The sequence below is a fragment of the Balaenoptera borealis genome, assembly GCF_965194805.1.
Source record: "Balaenoptera borealis genome assembly, chromosome: 19".
NCBI classification, from domain to species: Eukaryota; Metazoa; Chordata; class Mammalia; order Artiodactyla; family Balaenopteridae; genus Balaenoptera; species Balaenoptera borealis.
In genome coordinates, this window is record NC_138878.1 from 11941123 (window position 1) to 11962047 (window position 20925).

Below are 20925 nucleotides of genomic sequence, written 5' to 3' on the forward strand. Positions count from 1 at the left end.
TATTCTCTTTCTCTTCTAATTAGTAAACATGGCCATTAGGTGGATCATGAATGAATATACTCTCAGAACCTTTTAGAAACATTCTGTATTATTTTTCACTAAGCAGCCCTCTGTGTTGTCCAAATTTTTTTTGCCATGTGATATTACCTATTAATTTTTTTTTAATTTTCAAAGAATCACTCAGTGTTTGATGATGTGCCTATGTATTCATTGACAAGGAAAGCAATTCAAAATAAATTTTGAGATTAAAACACAATTCCATCTATACGTAAATATACACATTTAGATAGATGACGATTTTAAACAAAGTAACTAATGACTTCTCTGGAGACAATTTTTCTTTTTTGCTTCTATGTATTGTCTAAATTTTCTGCATTGGACATGCAGTTACTTATATAACAGTGAGAATCACTCAAAATGTTTTTCATTCTACGCCATAATATATGTATTTGTTTAAAAAATAACATTCCTTTTCCTCATATTAACCTTGCTATAGCTCAGTAGAAGCTCCCTTAGGGGCAGGAAAAGGGAAAAAAAAAAGTACAAATGCTAATGTTCACTTTAGTGACAGGTTTGGAGGAGGAAAATATTGAAAAGTCAATTATTTGGATAATCCATGGCTTTCAGTTGTTTACACTCTCCTCTGCTACTAGTTCCACTCAGAATTGGAAGCTGAGTAAATGAAATTTGGCAGTGTGCAGTCTGTGCCTGAGGTTCAGATTTTTAGGTCTTCCTCCTAAAGGTGAGATTTCGTCTTTCAGGGAAATGCTTGAAAAATGTTTGCTGTCAAGTGATGTGACGGTAGTTTAGTAGCAGGCAATTTGTTGCAGTGGTTTGGGATTGAAGAGACCGTGTAGGTAAGTTCTTTTGCATGAGCTCTTCAACCCACTGGAGGATGTACAACATACGAACAGGATTGTCCCACTCTTCTTTATAGGCGCCGGGATACTGCGGGCAACATTTTGAAATTATTGGATTAGCTACCAGCCTTTGGATAAAGACATCTCCTTCACCAAAGACTTAGGGAGAAATAGCATGAGGCACAGTTTTAATATTTTCATCTTTTCAAAATGGACCAAGAAATGCTTCCCTTACGACTTTCTCCCGCCACAAAGTTCAAATAAAGAGCGGTAAAACCCTTCTTCCGCTTTTCTCTGTGGGCGAGAGTTGACGGACGTAGGTTTCTACCAATTGTACGAGGCCTCCTCGAGCGTGGTCCCGCCTAGTCCGTTTACGAAGGATCAGCCAATGAGAGCACCGCTGTTTCAGCCAGTGGCGACCAAAGAAAGAAGAAGAGAGGGTATTGGCCGCCGACTGGGACTGCTGCCCAATAGGAGCAGGCCGAGCCCGCAACTCGGGCTGGCGGATTGAGCTGCTCCGGAAGTGGGTATTGGCGCCAGTCCGGCGAGAGGTTTCCTGAGGAGACGGCAGTTGCTGCGGCGGTCCCGCGAGTCTGACCGCGTCCTTCCGGCTTCAGGTGAGGTGGGTGCTTGCCTCTTCCCAGACCTTGGGCCTCTGCTCCGAGATGACTTCCCGGGCTGGGTCCATGGACGCGGGGCCCCGGGACGCCCCACGAGATGGGCTGCGGGGTTGCTGGTGAGGGTGGGGGCGGGGAAGGCAGGAACATCGGGGATCCCGGAAGGAGCCGACTTCGCCGCGGGGCCGGAGTCAAAGGTCCCGGGTTGCTCTCCAGGCAGCCGAGCCTCAGACTCATCATCTGCAAATAACTGCCGTCCCGTGGAGCGCCTTCTACTTGCATCACTTTCAAGTTGAACGAAGGACCTATTCTATCCAACTTTACCTCACAGCAACACTGTGACGTAAACACTTTTATTATCCCCATTTTACAGAGGAGCAAGTCGAATAGGGAACCTCCTAAGGTCCCAGAGGTAGGATGTGACAGAGCAGGGATTTGAACCCAGGTCGGCACGACTCCCCGCCGGCGCCTCTTATTCTTTTAACTGGGAGCCATCATCCCGCCTGGAGCGGACTTTGGTTGAAATCTGAGTGACAAAGCTTGGAAAGATTACGGGAGGTCTAGGACCAGGCTGCTCACGGCCTGGGTGAGCGGGGGTTGCAGCCGACGCACCGCTGCTCAGCCCCAGGCCTGGAGGGATTTGTGTTTCCCCACGTTGATTGGGAAGCTTTGCTCCAGGATGACGCTGGTTAGAGAACTTTCTGCCGGGATGAACATGTTCTGTATCTCTCCTGTCTCTCTCTGTCAATATCGGGTGCTAATATGTTCTTAGTTGTTGGGGGATTTTTGGTTGGTTTTGTGTTTTTAGGTGGATGGTGGGTAATTAAGTAAATATTTAGCATCTGCTCTGTACTTTTTGCTGTGTAGGGTACACCGATGAATCAGGTTTGGATTCGGCTCTGGGCCTTTCACGTCTTATCAGAACTGGTTTTTCTCTAATCAGATCTGGCATATGATGGGAAGAAATTTCACTTTTTAATATTTAACCATGCTGAGAAGTGCACAGAATAATTTTTAAAAGACCCGTGCATTCACCACCCAGATCTAGCAAATCTTGGCTTTGACTTTTTGATAGAATTCTTTTTTTTTTTTTCCCTTAAAAAAAAATTCTGTATTCAAAGCCTCATGTGTACCTCTGCACCCTTCCTCTCCTGAATTTGGTATTTTTCATGCCTGGGCTTGTTTTATACTATCTTATATCTATAAATCCATATAGTAGTGTGGTTTTGCATATTTTATAAGTGTCCTAAAATTGGAATTAATAATGGAGGTTGTTCTGTAACTGATATAATTTTTGAGGAAATTTACCGTGTTGGGGTTCTTAGAAGAGAGTTTATGGTTACATCTTGACCAGAGGTTTTGTTTCACTTTCTTCTCCATTTTGAGTTCTCTCATTCTTTTTTTTTTTTTTTAAATTTATTTATTTATTTATTTTTATGGCTGTGTTGGGTCTTCGTTTCTGTGCGAGGGCTTTCTCTAGTTGTGGCAAGTGGGGGGCACTCTTCATCGCGGTGCGCGGGCCTCTCACTATCGCGGCCTCTCTTGTTGCGGAGCACAGGCTCCAGACGCGCAGGCTCAGTAGTTGTGGCTCACGGGCCTAGCTGCTCCGCGGCATGTGGGATCTTCCCAGACCAGGGCTCGAACCTGTGTCCCCTGCATTGGCAGGCAGACTCTCAACCACTGTGCCACCAGGGAAGCCCGTTCTCTCATTCTTGTACTAAAGTTAATCAAGTATTCTAGCTTGAGCTTTTAATATTATTTTTTAACTGTCTTTGGTTTTCTGAAAGAGTTACTCAGGTTTATCTTCCAGTCCTTCTATTAAAGCATTTACTTTGGCTGTAAATTTTCTTTTCTAAGAGCTCTTTCTTGTTTTCTGATTTAATCTTTTTTTCCTTGGCATTCTTTTAAGTTTGGATTTGTTTCTTTATTTATTTACTTATTTCTGTTTCTTGCATTGTATTCCTTTCTTTTCTCCGAGTTTCTTCTCTTTGTCTGCTTTGGTCTCTTTCTCATGTTGGAGGCTTTTCTTGAATGTCAGTTGTTCTTTGGCTATTTGTTCATTTTGAGGAGAGACCCCCAGAAAACTGATTGGAAGCTCTGTATGAACGACTGAACCTTACCAACCAATGGACTTTTACTGTTAGATGTACGGGCAGAGACAGCCATTTTCTTGAGAGTCAGAGCTGTCAGTATTTATAGATCTTTCCTCTTGAGCTGGTTTTCTCTAGGGAACAATCCTGTAATCTCCTGCCTTGAGGCATAGAGAATGTATGTAAACCAGAATATTGCGTTCTGGATTTGTGCAGCCGGGGAGAAGGGTTGGAAGTGTCTCACACTTGTGAAAGTTTGTAGACTTTCACTTAACTCTTTGTTTTCACTGCTGGTCTTAAGTCTGTCTGGTTCAAATCTCCAGTTGTCTGCAGCATAGGGGGAGGGGTTTTTTGATTGTTTGCCTGAGGGACAGATTAACTACTTTCACAGCCTTTCCATCTCCATCTTACAATGCTGTCTTCTTTGGTACGTGGTTTTTACAGTCCCCTCAGTGGAAATTAGCTTGCTTCTTAACAGCACACAGTCCTACCAGTTATCAGTCCGAAAAACTGATTTGTGTGCCTCATACTCTCTTTGCCTTGTACTTGTGGATCCACTACTTTCAGTAGTTCAGTCCTCTTATTTTATCGATCTATTTTTTAAATTAATTAATTAATTTTTTATTTATTTATCCTGTGCGTGGGCTTTTCTCTAGTTGCAGCGAGTGGGGTCTACTCTTGGTTGCGGTGCACGGGCTTCTCATCATGGTGGCTTCTCTTGTTGCAGAGCACAGGCTCTAGGCACGCAGGCTTCAGTAGTTGCAGCATGTGGTCCCTAGAGTGCATGGGCTTCAGTAGTTGCAGCACACGGGCTTCAGTACTTGTGGCTTGCGGCCTCTAGAGCACAGACTCAGTAGTTGTGGCACATGGGCTTAGTTGCTCTGCAGCATGTGGGATCTTCCTGGACCGGGGATCAAACCTGTGTCTCCTGCCTTAGCAGGCGTATTCTTAACCACTGTGCCACCAGGGAAGTCCCTAGATCTATTTTAAAGGATAGTGCTGTGATCACATGACTTCATGTTTTCAAAGGGCAAACAGGAAAACTGGTTATAAGTACTTATTTTGGGAAAAAAAAATCGAACAAAATCATCTCTTTAAGTTTCCCAGTTTTGCCAAGAATGATCTTAAACAGAAATATTAAAGAACAGATATGATTAGATAAAACATGTCTTATAGCTGATATATTTTACTAATACTTACAAATATTGTTTTCTCAGTGATGGCTCATGAAGCAATGAAATATGATCTTCAGGTGCAGTTAGAACATGGTGCTGCACAACAGCCTGCTCCTCCTGAAGTGGTCAGTGGCCAAGGGGGACCACCCCTGCTCCAGCCTTCTCATACTGAGGTGGTCAGCAGCCAGGAAGGACCACCCCTGTTTGAGCCTGCACCTGCTGCAGTGGTCAGCAGCCAAGGGGGACCACCCCTGCTCCAGCCCTCTCCTGATGAAGTGGTCAGCAGCCAAGAGGGACTGCCCCTGCTTCAGCCTGCTCCACAGGTGTCCATTGATGTGACAGAGGAGCTCCCAGGAGAAGAGACTGTGGAGAACATCAATCCAGGAGTTTCAGAGGAACGTAGGCAGGAATCTGGTGCTAACCACACTGCCCAAGTATCTTCATTGGATTCAACGAACGGCTTCATCAGTGGGCTGCGGAGACTTCATGGCATGCTGGAAATCCTGAGACCAACTTTGGAACACAGGGTGGGGCCATTGAGAACCAGGAGGAGGAGGAGTTCTGCTTCACAGAGGGCAAGAGCTGGAGGGTCTCACAGGACAAACAATGCCAGGTAAATATATGTATAAACAGTAGGATTAGTGCCAGATTGGGAATTGTGAACCTTAGGCCCTGATCATAGCCCCAGTGCTGCCAAGAATTGGCATTGTGACTTGGCAAGTCAGGTGACCTTTCTGAACCCCCATTACCTCATAAGTCAGATGAAAATAAAAGTGCTTGCCTTATTTATTTCACAAAGTAATGGAGGGGATAAGTTACACTGATATGTTTTGAAAACTCGGTGGTAGTTTGTTGGCAGCGTCTTCTGTAGAGGCTGGCTTTTCTTTAGATCATTTGTCTCTTGTACATTAAAAAAATATTTAACTTTCAAGGCTACTCCACTCGCCCAATTTCATTGTTCTCCACTTAGTGGTGCAGTAGATTTCAGAAGATGGGCAGGCTGGATTTAGAGAAGCCTTGTGAAAAGTAGAGTGTGAATTAATTTAGAGCTTATCTGACTAAGTGAGAAACATTCTAGCTCTCCTCACCTGATACTGTGTTGTAGAGTTAAAAATAATTTTCTTCCATAGGTTTTGGTTTGAATTTGCCTCTTGAAGGGCTTAGCTGTCAAGTCTTTGTGACAGAGTTATTAAGAAGAATAACAATTGTCTATGCCTTACCCGTTTTTTAACTTCCTCCAGCTTTTTTTGAAATACTTTGTTTCACATTTGGGCTTCTAAGTACCTTCATAATGTTGAAAGAGATTGAATTCAACCTTTTCATTTTAAATATGAAGGAAACTTGGACCCTGAGAGAGTGGTTTGTTCAGGGTCTCATAGTGACAGCACAGAGGAGGTTAGAGCTGGCTTCAGTCAGACCTATTTGTTTTTTCTAACACTGAAAATAATGAGGTGACAATAAAAAGTGGTAGCTGGGCCATCTATTACTTATGTTTTACAAATGAGGAAGATGATGGGGTGATTTGTGTTTTGACTGGGATAACTCTGGAACTGGACTCTACCTTCTGATTCTGGATTTCAGCATCCTTTTCCATGGATCCTGCTGATTACTGTATCAGGGCCTGCTATTACTATGGCTTCAGTCTCTGTAATGCCTGGTCACTGCTGGATGTGATCCATCAGGGGTGAGAGGTGCCCAGTTCTGTGTTGACAAGAGTTGCAAATGCATGCTACTCTGTTATTTTAAGATGCCGTTTACTCGGATTTTGAAAGCAAAGTAGGATTTCATACATTTGTGTCATAGGTGAAGGTACCTTGTAGTGCAATTTGGGGACCCTGTTGAAGTAAGGGAGCTGAGAGTTGAGAGTGATGTCCCCAAGAACTGTCAAGAGGCCTCTTGCAGTAGTCCTCACACTTGGTTGTTCATCCACTCATGAGCAGGCGGGAGTGGAGATTGCTCTTGGTTGGGGACTTTTGTGTTAACCAGTTCACAGGACAGTGACACTTATAAACCAGATGCCAATTTACAGAGAAAATCAGAAACACCACAGAGACCAAATTCTCTTGTTGGCATGGTCAGCATGATTCTCCTAGGGGATGCTGCCACACAGAAGCCAGACTCTAATCAGAAAATAGCTTGATGTGTGTAGAATCTCTGCTCAGGGACTGAGCTACAGAATTTAGATGTTAAATGATGTCAGTTAAGCTATTTGACTGACGGTCATATGTTTGTCTCCACAAAGAGAATAAACCTTAAAGGCAAGGGATTATGCAGTTCAGTGGAGAGAACATGGATTCTGGAGCCAGATAAATGTGGCGTTAAAATTTTTTTCCTTTAAATTGTGTTGTAAACAAATTCCACACTAAATTCACATAAAAGTCTGAGCTTTTCCAGGACTCATTGCTTATACCTTCTGAATTTCTTGAGGTGAATTTCTCATTATGGTGTTTGGCATTACTCACCTGACAGACCATTCCTGGGCCAGGTGCTGAGAGCCTGGGCCAAGGTGAGCAGCTTTTGCCTCAGACTCCACCAAGAAGCCAAAATTGGGGAAACCTGCATAGTGGGATATTTTTCCCAACTACTTCTCAGCCAAGGTCACAAACTCCTTTCCTGTTTCTTTGTTTGAGGCTGCTTGATTCTGACAGCCAGCATCATCACTTATTCATCAAATACTTGTAACACTCCACTATGTGGGACTGAACTTTTGCCTTGGAGATACATTGGTGAACAGGACAGATCAGGGTACCTTTTCTCTTGGAGCTTATGGAACCTAGGACTACAGAGGGTAAGCAAGGGGCAAGAACTTACTATACTGTTATTTAATGCAGAGATGATAAGTGCAGGAAAAAAGGAGAATTTCTTGGGTTCCAAGACTGTACTCCTAGCACTGCCTCCCAGTTGCTTTTCATAGTTTCTCTTTTATATGTCCCCACCTGACCTTGGAAATGCCTAGTTTGCTATGTAAAAGCAATATTGATGAGTGATTTTTTAAAAAATAGTCAATCACTTAATTTTTTACTGGTTTCTATGCAGAATGCTATTGATATGCATGTAATAGCCTAACTTTATTATGTATTTCATTTGGTTAAAATGTTCTTAGGAAATACTGTTCTTATATTCTTATTCTCATGAGTAGCTATAGCTGCTGTTCATGCACAGTTCATAAAATAAGTTTGTAAACTTGGTTAGCATTTTTTTTGAAAAGGAAACCTGAGTGACATCAGTGAAAACGGCAGAGTAAGGACCTCAGAAAATTCTCTCCATAAAATCATTGAAACAACTGGCAACATTTATCAAAATCAACTTTTTCAGTACTCTGGAAATTAACCAAATACTTGTAGCAATTCAGTGAGTGATTCATAAAGAAAACCAGCTGAATCTCAGTAAGAACTGTGAGCTTTGTGGCATTCCCTATTCCCATCCCTCTCTTCAGCTTCATAGTAGTCTTTTTTTTTTTTTTAATATTTATTTATTTATTTGGCTGCATTGGGTCTTAGTTGCAGCATGTGGGATCTTTCATTGCGGCACGCGGGCTTCGTTGCCCCACAGCATGTGGGATCTTAGTTCCCTGACCAGGGATCGAACCCATGCTCCCTGCATTAGAAGGCTGATTCTTAACCACTACTATGGAGGGACTTACTATGAAGTCCCTCCATAGTAGTCTTGAAAACTAAATGCCTGCAATCACAATGAAAAGGCAGCAGCCTGGAAGCAACTAGAGAGAGTAGAATGGAATTGGAGGTCCTTCAAAGCCTCATCCCCAGAGAATTCTCTTTCTTTGACCTGTTTGTTGGTTTCCTGGAAGATCCCACTTGAAAGGCAATCCCTGGCTTGTCCAGTTCGAAAATTCTAAAGCCTTTTCCCCAGGGTCTGCCTGTGGCAGTGGATGACCATTGGGGCAAACATTAGACTAACCAAAAAGCTTAAAAGGAAAAGGTGGAGAATGAGATCTTCCTATGGGGTTTTGAAAAGTTCTGACATATTCCTGGGAATCTAGAAGGCCACATACATGCCCAGGGCTGTGTGCAGCTGGGCCCACAATCAGGAAAGACCTAGGAGGGCACTAAGCTCTCAACTCTGGCTGACCTTGAGGCTCTGCGTAAGCAGGAAATGAAGGCTAAGGCAGAGTTGTCACCTGCCTGGCTGATTATTGATGATGTGTCCCAACACACACATCAAGTCCCTCAGCAAAGACTGGGAGGTAGATACTGATTCCAAGTGTTTAAGGAAATCTCTATCTAGTCATGAACTGAACACCAAGCTAACCAAACAGAAACTTCAGTGGCCACACACAACAAAGAATGCAAACTTTATAGAATTACTTCAGAAAAGTCACTGAACCAATAGTAATAGCTATAAGAAATCGCAACAACAACAAACCCTGGGAATGGGTGAAATCTCATTTCCAGAGTTACCACATTATATTATTTGAAACGTCCAGTTTTCAAGAAAAAATAAGACATGTAAAGAAAGTATAACCAATACACAGGAAGAAAAAATAGAAACTGTACATGAAGAAGCCAAGATGTTGGACTTACTAGACCAACTTTAAATCTGCTATTTAAATATATTCAAAGAACTAAAGCAAAGTATAAAACAACAAAATAGACAATATCAATAAAGAGACTGAAGTTATAAACTGTACAAAATAGAAATACTGGAGTTGACACAGTAAATGGAAAAAAATCACTAGAGAGCTCAACAGCAGGTTTGAGCAGGCAAAAGAGAGAACTTTTGTCCTTCTTTGACATTTTTGACTTGAAAAGTGGCTTAAAATAAGAGGTGAGACAATGATGACCATAGCCAGGCTTCATACCTTCAGAAGACCTTGGTCTTAGTAGCTGCAGCAGCAGAATCCCATGAGGCCATATTTGATCAATAGGGCCCTTTTTTGTCTTGCCCACTCTCTTTTCAAACCCCTAATATCAGCAGACAAATTGCTGAGTCAGCCCTCCCTCCCTCCCTCCCTTTCTTCCTTTATATTAATGAGTCATGTCTTTAAAAGGTATTGACAAAAGAAATGCCAGTAAAGTAGGATTAGCTTTTAGCAGAGGGGTCAGGCTTCAGTGTGGGCTAATGGAATACTTGAGTTGAAAGAGCATGTCTAGTCCAGTCAGCACCTGCCTGAATCTCTATTCCTACTTCAGCGTTCAAAGGCAGCATTTAATGGCCTGGTGATGCGTTAAAATGACTAGGATTTACCTCCAAAATACTGTGGATTATTCTTGTGATGATGGTATGTTGTACAAGAATTTTGTTGTCTTTCTGCATATATAGGTTGAGAACACCGTTGGATGCTTACTTTCAAGTGAGCAGGACGCAGCCTTATTCGCCAGCCACCTCTTATGATTCAGAGACTAGGAATCCTGTTTCTGAAGACTTGCAGGTATCAGGTAGTTCTGACAGTGACAGCTCCACAGAGTATGAAGAGGGAGTTGTCCAGGCAGAGGAACCTGGAGCTGTTGTTTTAGAAGGTGAGTGTTTTATCCAGATTTGATTCACAAGGTCAACATCCAGAAAGCTTAGACTCCAGAAGGCTAGAAACTCTAGACTTGTGTTTTGATACTTTCCCTTTTCACCCCAGATGTCATAGATTAATGCTTTATAGTACAGAGCTTTCACTGGCCATAACTATATAGAGAGGATTTGATCTGGCTTGCAATTTAATGTGATTTGTGACCCATTGAGTTGGTCACTTTATAATGGCATTTTACATTCCCTTTCGTTTTCTTAGACAATTGAGAAGGAAGTAGATTATTTAAAAGAAAAGCTTCATAAATTCAGCACCCTGTCTAGTCCGGTACTTTTTAAGTCCTAGTGTAATGTTACGTGTTGTGCAAGTGGAACTTTATTTAACAGTAGATGGGCAGAGACCCTTAAGCATATGCTTGTATTAAAATACTCTCTGGGGACTTCCCTGGTGGCACAGTGGATAAGAATCCGCCTGCCAACGCAGGGGACATGGGTTCAAGCCCTGGTCCGGGAAGATCCCACATGCCGCAGAGCAACTAAGCCCGTGTGCCACAACTACTGAGCCTGTGCTCTAGAGCCCGTGAGCCACAACTACTGAGCCCGCGTGCTACAACTACTGAAGCCCGCGAGCCTAGAGCCCATGCTCCGCAATAAGAGAAGCCACGGCGATGAGAAGCCCGCATACCGCAATGAAGAGTAGCCCCCACTCGTTGCAACTAGAGAAAGCCCACGCGCAGCAACGAAGACCCAACACAGCCAAAAATAAATAAATTTATAAAAAAAAAAAAAAAAAAAAAAAAAAGAATCTGCCTGCCAATGCAGGGGACACGGGTTCGATCCCTGGTCTGGGAGAATCCCACATACTGTGGAGCAACTAAGCCCACGAGCCACAACTACTGAAGCCCACACGCTAGAGCCTGTGCTCCGCAACAAGGAAAGCCACCACAAGGAGAAGCCTGCGCACCACAATGAAGAGTAGTCCCCAGTCGCCACAACTAGAGAAAGCCCATGCAGAGCAACAAAGACCCAATGCAGCCAAAAATAAATAAAATTAAATCTTTACCCAAAAAACAAAAAACCTATCTGATACCCTACAGTGTGGTCTTCTCACACTAAAGGGAACCAAGGCTTGGAGAAATGGCTTTCCAGGTCTGTGATAGGAAGTATACAAGATGGGCCTAGGGCATTTTATTGTGCTGGAAAGCAAGGAAGCCGTCTGAGTCTTACAGAGTTAGGTCAGTAGGCACAGGCACAACCTTGAAAGAGATCCTACTGGCCTAAGTTGGGACAGTTTGAACATTAAAAAGAATAATGAATGTATTCTTAGATTACAGATTGAAATACATCAAATCTGTGCGAATCTATAAATTCATAATTGTGCACTTTTTAAAAAAAAAAACCTTACTTATTACCATCATAAGTTATTAGAGTCCTAACTCATTGCTCTGAAAACTGTTGAATAAAGGATTAAGCATTTATCCTGCCTTTCCTATATGAACTGTATTCAGGAAACCAAATAGTTGATGGAGAAGGTCTTTTAAGTGTTTGTTTTTAACACTTTTTTTTTTAGAGTAGTTTATGGTTCACAACAAAACTGAAAGGAAGGTAGAGAGATCTCCCTTATACACCTGCCCCCCTCCCTCCCCCACACATACATGCATTGCCTCCCCATTATTGGCATCATTCACCAGAATGGTGCATTAGTTACACACTGTAATCACTCAAAGTGTTTGGTTTACCTTAGGGTTTACTGTTGGTATTGCACATTCTATAAGTTTGGACAAATGTATAATGACATACATCCATCATTATAATATCATATACAGTATTTTCAGTGCCCTAAAGATTCTCTATGCTCTGCCTATTCTTCCCTTCCATGCACCCCCTAAGGAAGTTCTTTTTAATAGAAAAATTCCAGCTAGTAATTGTAGCATGAATGATAGGGGGAAAAAATTATCATTTTGTGACTCCTAATGAATTGATGTATCTAGTCAAAGATCATCAGTGACTCTTAAAACCATTAGGTTGGAAGGTTGGTGGGAGTCTTTTTAATAGAGGGACCAGGCTGACACCACCGGAACCCATTTATCAATCTTAGCATTTCAGAAAGTGAAACCATTATATGTGCCTCTTGATGTGCTGCAATCAGAAATGTCCAGGGCTTCCCTGGTGGCACAGTGGTTAACAATCCACCTGCCAATGCAGGGTACACAGGTTCAATCCCTGGTCCGGGAAGATCCCACATGCTGCAGAGCAACTAAGCCTGTGCGCCACAACTACTGAGCCTGCGCTCTAGAGCCCGTGTGCCACAACTACTGAAGCCCACACACCTAGAGCCCGTGCTCCGCAACAAGAGAAGCCACCGCAATGAGAAGCCCACGCATCACAACGAAGGGTAGCCCCCGCTCTCCACAACTAGAGAAAGCCCGTGTGCAGCGACAAAGACCCAACACAGCCAAAAATAAATAAATTAATAAATTAATTAATTTAAAGAAAATGTCCACACCACCTAGCAAGTACTGTTGCCCCCCATAAAAACCCTGAATGACCTTGAGATTCTAGATATAATAAACAGTTTAGGCAGTTTACAGGAAGGAAGTAAAGGAACAAGGTGAGCGATAACTCAAAAATGCAGTCATTCAAATCTAAAATGTAAGACATTCTACAAATGGAACATCTAGGAAAAGGCCTATACATATCTGAAAATCTAATATGTTGTAAAGGGAATATCTCATATCAGTGGGGAAAAAATAGACTTATAATTAATATTATTGTTAAAACTGGATAGCTGGGCTTCCCTGGTGGTGCAGTGGTTGAGAATCTGCCTGCCAATGCAGGGGACACGGGTTCGAGCCCTGGTCTGGGAAGATCCCATGTGCCGCGGAGCAACTAGGCCCGTGAGCCACAACTACTGAGCCTGCGCATTTGGAGCTTGTGCTCCACAACAAGAGAGGCCGCGACAGTGAGAGGCCCGCGCACCACGCTGAAGAGTGGCCCCCACTCGCCGCAACTAGAGAAAGCCCTCGCACAGAAACGAAGACCCAACACAGCTATAAGTAAATAAATAAATAAATAAAATTTTTTTAAGCAAAGTGTTACTCTTTTAAAAAAAAGAAAACAACTGGAAAATAAATTTGGATTCGTTCCTCATACTGTAAACCAGGATATAAGAGGTCAGAGATCTAGTGTGGAAAATGAAACCGTTTAGTATTAGAGGAATACATGAGTGATAAAATCTAGGAGTAAGGAGTACTTCAAAATATAGAAGAAATAAAAGAAAATTACATAAAATTTAAAAAAAAATTATGACAGTAAGCCAGCATAGATACTTTGTTTCCACTTATGTAAAATGTCCAGAAAAGACAAATCTATAGAGACAAAGTAGATTAGTGGTTGCGTAAGGGCTGCTGGTACAAATGGGGAATGATTCTAAATTGGTGTGATGGATATTTTGGGGGTGATAGAAATGTTTTAAAATTGGATTGTGGTAATGGTTTTACAACTCTGTAAATAAGTTTAAAAATACCTTGAGGAAGTAGTTGGTCAAATCTAGGATGTAGGACATTTCACAGGACCAATGACCAGATTTCTCCAACAAATCAGTGACAAAACAGGTGAATTTTAATTTAGAACTTCTCTTAATCAAAAGACGTCATTAAAAGAGTGAAATGGCAACCCACTGACTAGAGAGAACATTCATAATACATATATCCAGAAAAGGGCTTATATCTAGAATACATAAGTAACTTCTACAACCTTATAGAAAAATGGGCCGAAGATTTGCAAAGATACTTCCAAAACAAGATAGCTAAATGGCCAATAAATATATACAGAGACTTGATTAGTCATCAGGGAAATACAGATTAAAACCACAGTGTGGTAACTGATATGCACCCACCGCAACAGCTAAAATTTAAAAGATTGACAATATCAAGTATTGGGAAGGATATAAAGCAACCAGACCTCTCACACAGTACTGGTGGGAGTGTAAATTTTTTTTTTTTTTTAATGCTGCTTATAAGAGGTTCACTTTATTTATTTTTTTATTGAAGTATAGTTGATTTACAATGTTGTGTTAATTTCTGCTGTACAGCAAAGAGATTCAGTTATACATATATATATGTATTTTTTTTATATATTCTTTTCCATTATGGTTTATCATAGGATATTTATTTATTTATTTATTTTTGGCTGTGTTGGGTCTTTGTTGCTGCACGTGGGCTTTCTCTAGTTGCGGTGCGTGGGCTTCTCATTGCTGAGAATGGGCTCTAAGCGTGTGGGCTTCAGTAGTTGTGGCACGTGGGCCAGTAGTTGTGGCACATGGGCTTAGTTGCTCCATGGCATGTGGGATCCTCCCAGACCAGGGATTGAACCCATGTCCCCTGCATTGGTAGGCAGATCCTTAACCACTGCGCCACCAGGGAGGTCCCTCTTCTGCCCATTTTTTGATTGGGTTGTTTTTTTGTTGTTGAGTTGTATGAGCTGTTTGTATATTTTGGAAATTAAGCCCACGTTGGTCGCATCTTTTGCAAATATTTTCTCCCATTCTGTAGGTTGTCTTTTCATTTTGCTTATGGTTTCCTTTGCTGTGCAGAAGCTTGTAAGTTTGATTAGGTCCCATTTATTTATTTTTGTTTTTATTTCTATTGCTTTGGGAGACTGACCTAAGAAAACATTGGTATGATTTGTTTTGCCTATGATCTCTTCTTAGGAGTTTTATGGTGTCATGTTTTCTGTTTAATTCTTTGAGCCATTTTGAATTTATTTTAGTGTATGGCGAGAGGGTGTGTTCTAACTTCATTTATTTACGTATGGCTGTCCAACTTTCCCAACACCACTTGCAAAAGAGACTGTCTTTTTCCCATTGTATATTCTTGCCTCCTTTGTTGAAGATTAATTGACTGTAGGTGGGTGGGTTTATTTCTGGGCTCTATTTTCTGTTCCATTGATCCATATGTCTGTTTTTGTGCCAGTACCATGCTGTTTGGATTACTGTAGCTTTGTGGTATTGTCTGAAGTCTGGGAGGGTTATGCCTCCTGCTTCGTTCTTTTTCTTCAGGATTGCTTTGGCAGTTCTGGGTCTTTTATGGTTCCATATAAATTTTAGGATTATTTGTTCTAGTGCTGTGAAAAATGTCATGGGTAATTTGATAAGGATTGCATTAAATCTGTAGGTTGCTTTGGGTAGTATGGCCATTTTAGCAATATTAATTCTTCCAGTCCAAGAGTATGGGATATCTTTCCATTTCTTTGAATCATCTTCAGTTTCCTTTATTAATGTTTTATATTTCTCAGTGAATAAGTCTTTCTCCTCCTTAGTCAGGTTTATTTCTAAATATTTTATTTTGGGGGGTGTGATTTTTTTCTTTCTTCTTTTTGGCCGCACAGCATGCGGGATCTTAGTTCCCCAACCAGGGATTGAACTCATGTCCCATGCAGTGGAAGTGCGGAGTCTTAACCATTGGACTGCCAGGGAAGTCCCTTGCGGGTGTGATTTTTAAAAGGTATTGTATTTTTACATCCCCTTTCTGATACTTCATTGTTAGTGTAAAGAAATGCAACCGATTTCTGTATGTTAATCTTGTATCCTGCTACTTTGCTGAATTCGTTTATCAGTTCTAGTAGTTTTTGTGTGGAATCCTTAAGATTTTATATACATAGTATCATATTATCTGCATATAATGACAGTTTTACCTCTTCCCTTCCAATTTGGATACCTTTTATTTCTTTTTCTTGTCTGATTGCTGTGGCTAGGACTTCCAGTACTATGTTGAATAGAAGTGGTGAGAGTGGGCATCCTTGTCTTGTTCCAGATTTTAGCAGGAAGGCTTTCAGCTTTTCACCATCGAGTATTATATTGTCTGTGAGTTTGTCATAAACAGACATGTTTATGACAAAAAACGTGTTCTTTTTTTTTTTTTGCTGTGCTACATTTACCATCTTTACTAGAACACAGTAACATGGCCTCTGGTACATAGTGTTGCTTTTGATCTGGCATTATTTATTTATTTTTTCTTAACATCTTTATTGGACTATAATTGCTTTACAATGGTGTGTTAGTTTCTGCTTTATAACAAAGTAAATCAGTTATACATATACATATATTCCCATATCTCTTCATGTTCTTGTTTTTTGAGGAAGGCATGTATTGCTTGAACTTCCCTGTAAGACCTGCTTTTGCTGCATCCCATAGATTTTGTATGGTTGTGTTTTCATTGTCATTTGTCTCAAGGTATTTTTTAATTTCCTGTTTGATTTCATTGTTGACCCATTGGTTGTTTAGTAGCATGTTGTTTAGTTTCCATGTAATCGTTTTTTTCTCATTTCTTTTTCTGTGGTTGATTTCTAGTTTCATGCTGTCATGGTCACAAAAGATGCTTGAGATAATTTCTAAAAATATCAATTAAGTCTAACAGTTCTGTTGTATCATTTAGGATCTCTGTTTGCTGTATTGATTTTCAGTCTAGAAGATCTGTCCATTGACGTGAGTGGGGTGTTAAAGTCTCCTACTATTATTGTATTCCTGTCAGTCTCTCCCTTTATGTCTGTTAATTGTGTTTTATGTATTTTGATGCTTCTATATTAGGTGCATATATGTTGACGAGTTAAAATCCTCTTCTTGTATTGATCCTTTTTATCATTAGATAGTGTCCTGTATCTTTCCTTATGGCCTTTTTCTCAAAGTCCATTTTGTCTGATATGAGTATTGCGACCCCCACTTTCTTATCATTTCCGTTAGCATGATCAATCTGTATGTGTGCTTTGCCCTAAAGTGGGTCTCTTGTAGGCAGCATATTGTAGGCTCTTGTTTTTTTTAATCCAGTCTGCCACTCTGTGTCTTTTGATTGGAGCATTTAGTCCATTGACATTTAAAGTAATTTTTTTTTTTTTTAAGAAATGTACCATTTATTTATTTTTTAATGTTACAGTTTATTATTTTCTCAATTTTTAAAATTTAAAAAATTTATCTTTATTTATTTTTTTTTGGCTCTGTTGGGTCTTCATTGCTGTGCACGGGCTTTCTCTAGTTGCAGCGAGTGGGGGCTATTCTTCATTGCTGTGCGCAGGCTTCTCCTTGCAGTGGCTTCTCTTGTTGTGGAGCATGGGCTCTAGACGCGCAGGCTTCAGTAGTTGCAGCACATGGGCTTAGTTGCTCTGTGGCATGTGGGATCATCCTAGACCAGGTATCAAACCCCTGTCCCCTGCGTTGGCAGGCGGATTCTTAACTACTGCACCACCAGGGAAGTCCTTAAGGTAATTATTGATAGATACATATTTATTGCCATTTTAAACCTTGTTTTCCCATTGATTTTATATTTCTTCTTTGTCCCTTTTTTTCTTTTTGTTTTTCCTTTTGTGGTTTGATTCTTTTTATTATTATTAATTTTTATTGGAGTATAGTTGATTTACAATGTTGTGTTAGTTTCTGCTGTACAGCAAAGTGAATCAGTTATACATATACATACATCCACTCTTTTTTAGATTCTGTTCCCATATAGGTCATTAGAGAGTATTGAGTAGAGTTCCCTGTGCTATACAATAGGTTCTTATCAGTTGTCTATTTTATATATAGTAGTGTGTATTTGTCAATCCCAGTCTCCCAATTTATCCCTTCCCCCTGATTATCTTTTGTATTATACTTATGTTCTCTTCTTTTTGGTTTTTGTGTATGTTTTTAATTTGTGGTTACCCTGTTTTTCAAGTGTAGTAACCCTTTCCTATATCTGCTTGCCTTAGACTGGTAGTCATATGGGCTCAAATACATTTTAGGAAATTTTTTTTTAAAAATCTACATTTTCTTACTCTTCTCCCCCACATTTTATGATTTTGATATCCTCTTTTACATCAAAACGTAAATTGGTACAAACATTTTGCTAGTATTGTTATAAACTCACTATATATATATATAGAACCAGTGGCTCAACAATTTCACTTTTAGGTATATAGTCAAGGAAATGAGTACATGTGTTCATGAACGACATGTACAAGAATGTAATAACACTGTTTGTAATAGGAAAAAACTGAAAACTATCCACAAACCCGTTAGCAGTAGAATGGATAAATAAATGTTATATATTTACGCAGTAAAACACTGTACAGAAGTGAAAATGAACTACAACTCCACACATTAGTATGGAAAAATTTTGCAAAGAATTTCAAACAAAAGTAGCAGAAAGTGGGTAACTCAGATGCCATTTATATACAAAAACAGGCAAAACCAGTAGATGGTGTTAAAATTTAGTAAAGTAGTTACTTTTGGGGGCAAGGTCACCTCCCTGCCTGTCACCCAAGATAAAAGGACATAAGGGTATAAGGGGCACTCTTAGGGTCGTTGGTGATGTTCTGGTTTATAGTTCAGTTTGTGAAAATTCAGTAAAAATATTTATGGTACACTTTTCTGTATGCATATTACATTTCAATAAAAGATTTTTTCTTTAAAAGAGCCAATTTGAAGGGATTCTCTCTGGCCTACGATGGAACAATTTGAGCCTCAAAAAGAAAAATGACTAAAAGTTAAGATTACTATCTTGACCATTAATGGAAGCTGTGAAAGGTTGTTGAGGAACCAGATAGTCTAGGGGTCAGACTGACATCACCTGAACCCAGTATGAGCCTCCTGGTGTACTGCTGTCAGAAGCACAAAACCTAAGTTTCTTGCTGCCCTTCCTCTTTCCAAAAAACAGAATTGAATCTACAAAAACATCTAGGTCTAACGGCCAGTTTATAGGAAAGGCAGGCAGTGGAGCAGTAAGTAAGGAATACCACAGGAAGCAATCAGCCAAATCCAGGATGTAGGACATTTCATAAGACAAATGATCAAATCTCCCTCAACAAATCAGTGACAAGGAGGGGATAGAAATAAGTGAAGGAGAATTGTTATAAATGAAAAAGACTTAAGAGACATAACAATCCAAGCTCACTGTTTGGAGACCTTGTTTGGATCCTGATTGGAATAAATCTATTGTAAAGAGCAACTTTAAAGCAATTGGGAGGGACTTCCCTGGTGGTCCAGTGGTTAAGACTCTACGAGGGGCATGGGTTCGTTCCCTGGTTGGGGAAGATCCTGCATGCCTCACTATGTGGCCACAAAAAGCAACAACAACAACTGGGAAATTCTGAGTACAAACTGGGTGTCTGGGATGGTATTGAAGGATTATTGTTAACTTTGTTAGATATAGTATTATTAATTTTGTTAGGTATAGTGTTTATGTAAAAAAAAAAGTCCTTATCATTGAGTGCTACAAAAGTTTTTCCAAGTGAAACCACATTTTAGGGTTTGTTATTAGGAAAGAAAATAATGGGAATGGGGGCTTATTTGGAACAAGATTGGCAAAATATTATTTTTGAAATGGGTGATGGGTACTTGTGGGTTAGTTTACTATTCTGTCTACATTTAAAAATGAATTCATTAGGACTTCCTTGGCAGTCCAGTGGTTGGGACTCCATGCTTCCACTGCAGGAGGCGTGGGTTCAGTCCCTGGTCAGGAAACTAAGATCCCACGTGCTGCACAGCCAAAAAAAAAAAGGATTCATTGATGCTACTTGGGGAAATTGTCATTCCTTTTACAGCAACAGTATCAATTAGAAACGGAAAGCTGTGGTGAGTCAGGCTCTCCTGCTAGCCTCATACCTGACTTATATCTTCTTTTACATATCCCATCATTTCTGGAAACGACTTGGCAGAGCAACTAGGAGGTAACGACTTGGCAGAGCAACTAAGAGATATGTCAACAGAGCAAGAAGTTACATGTATCGGTGGAGGAGAGACTCTCCCCAAACAGGTAATATGAACATCCTTTTAAATGAGAGGTTTCGATTTACATTTAAAAAGGCAGCTGCAGATTAAAGTGGAAAGCCCACAGACTTTGTAGGCAAGGGGTCCAGGTGTAGATCCTATACAAGTTACTCATTATTTGTGTGACTGCCTCCCCTTAGGTTTAAAAACATGGGGTAGGGGAAGATGTGAGGAGAACTTGTCCTGTCCACCTAACAAGGTTAAGTATCAGTTAAAGTAGTAGATATGAATGCAGTTTATGAACTGTCTGGCAGAAAGATTGCTATGAGATAAACAGTTTTTATTTTTAAAAATTACAAATATCACTGTCCTTAATCTGAGACTTATTTATACCAACTGTGGACCCTGCCAGTTCCAAAACATCATTGATCCACTTTTTGCAAGTTTCTGTTTTTATTTATTCTCTCTAGAAAAGTTACTCTCATATAAATTTACTTATGTGTATAAATGTTTTTTCTTTATTTATTGAAATATAGTTGATGTACAGTATTCTGTTAGTTTCAAATGTACTGCAAAGTGACTTGACATTTGCATACATTATGAAGTGATCACCACAATAAGTTTAGTAACCATCTGTCCCCATACAAAGTTATTACAATATTACTGACCACATTTTTCATGCTATATATTACCTCCCCATGGTTTATTATTTTATAACTGGAGGTTAGTACCTCTTAATCCCCTTCACCTATTTTGCCATACCCCACTCCCCTTCCCTCTGGCACTCACCCATTTGTTCTCTGTGTCTGTTAGTCTGAGTTTTTTTGTTTTGTTTTATTTTTCAGATTCCACATGTAAGTGAGATCATATGGTATTTGTCCACACTCCATACTGTTTCCTATAGTGGGTGCACCAATTTACATTCCCACCAACAGTGCATGAGTGTTCCCTTTTCTCCACATCCTTGCCAAT

At 40.4% G+C, this 20925-nt stretch overlaps 1 protein-coding gene across 4 annotated transcripts in view; it reads left to right on the forward strand.

Annotated features, from left to right (window-relative positions):
* The first annotated feature begins 1344 nt into the window (after positions 1 to 1344).
* Positions 1345 to 20925, forward strand: part of RFWD3 (ring finger and WD repeat domain 3) — a 42491-nt gene continuing 22910 nt past the window's right edge. For 3 of the 4 annotated variants that reach the window (XM_082369819.1, XM_082369822.1, XM_082369821.1), the window contains exons 1-4: positions 1345 to 1477; positions 4785 to 5355; positions 10023 to 10219; positions 19902 to 19999. In XM_082369819.1, coding sequence (XP_082225945.1) covers positions 4787 to 5355; positions 10023 to 10219; positions 19902 to 19999 — 864 coding nt within the window. In that variant the 5' untranslated portion in view covers positions 1345 to 1477; positions 4785 to 4786. Of the gene's footprint in view, positions 1483 to 4784; positions 5356 to 10022; positions 10220 to 19901; positions 20000 to 20925 lie in introns of all 4 variants that reach the window. The other variant, XM_082369820.1, reaches the window with a different exon arrangement.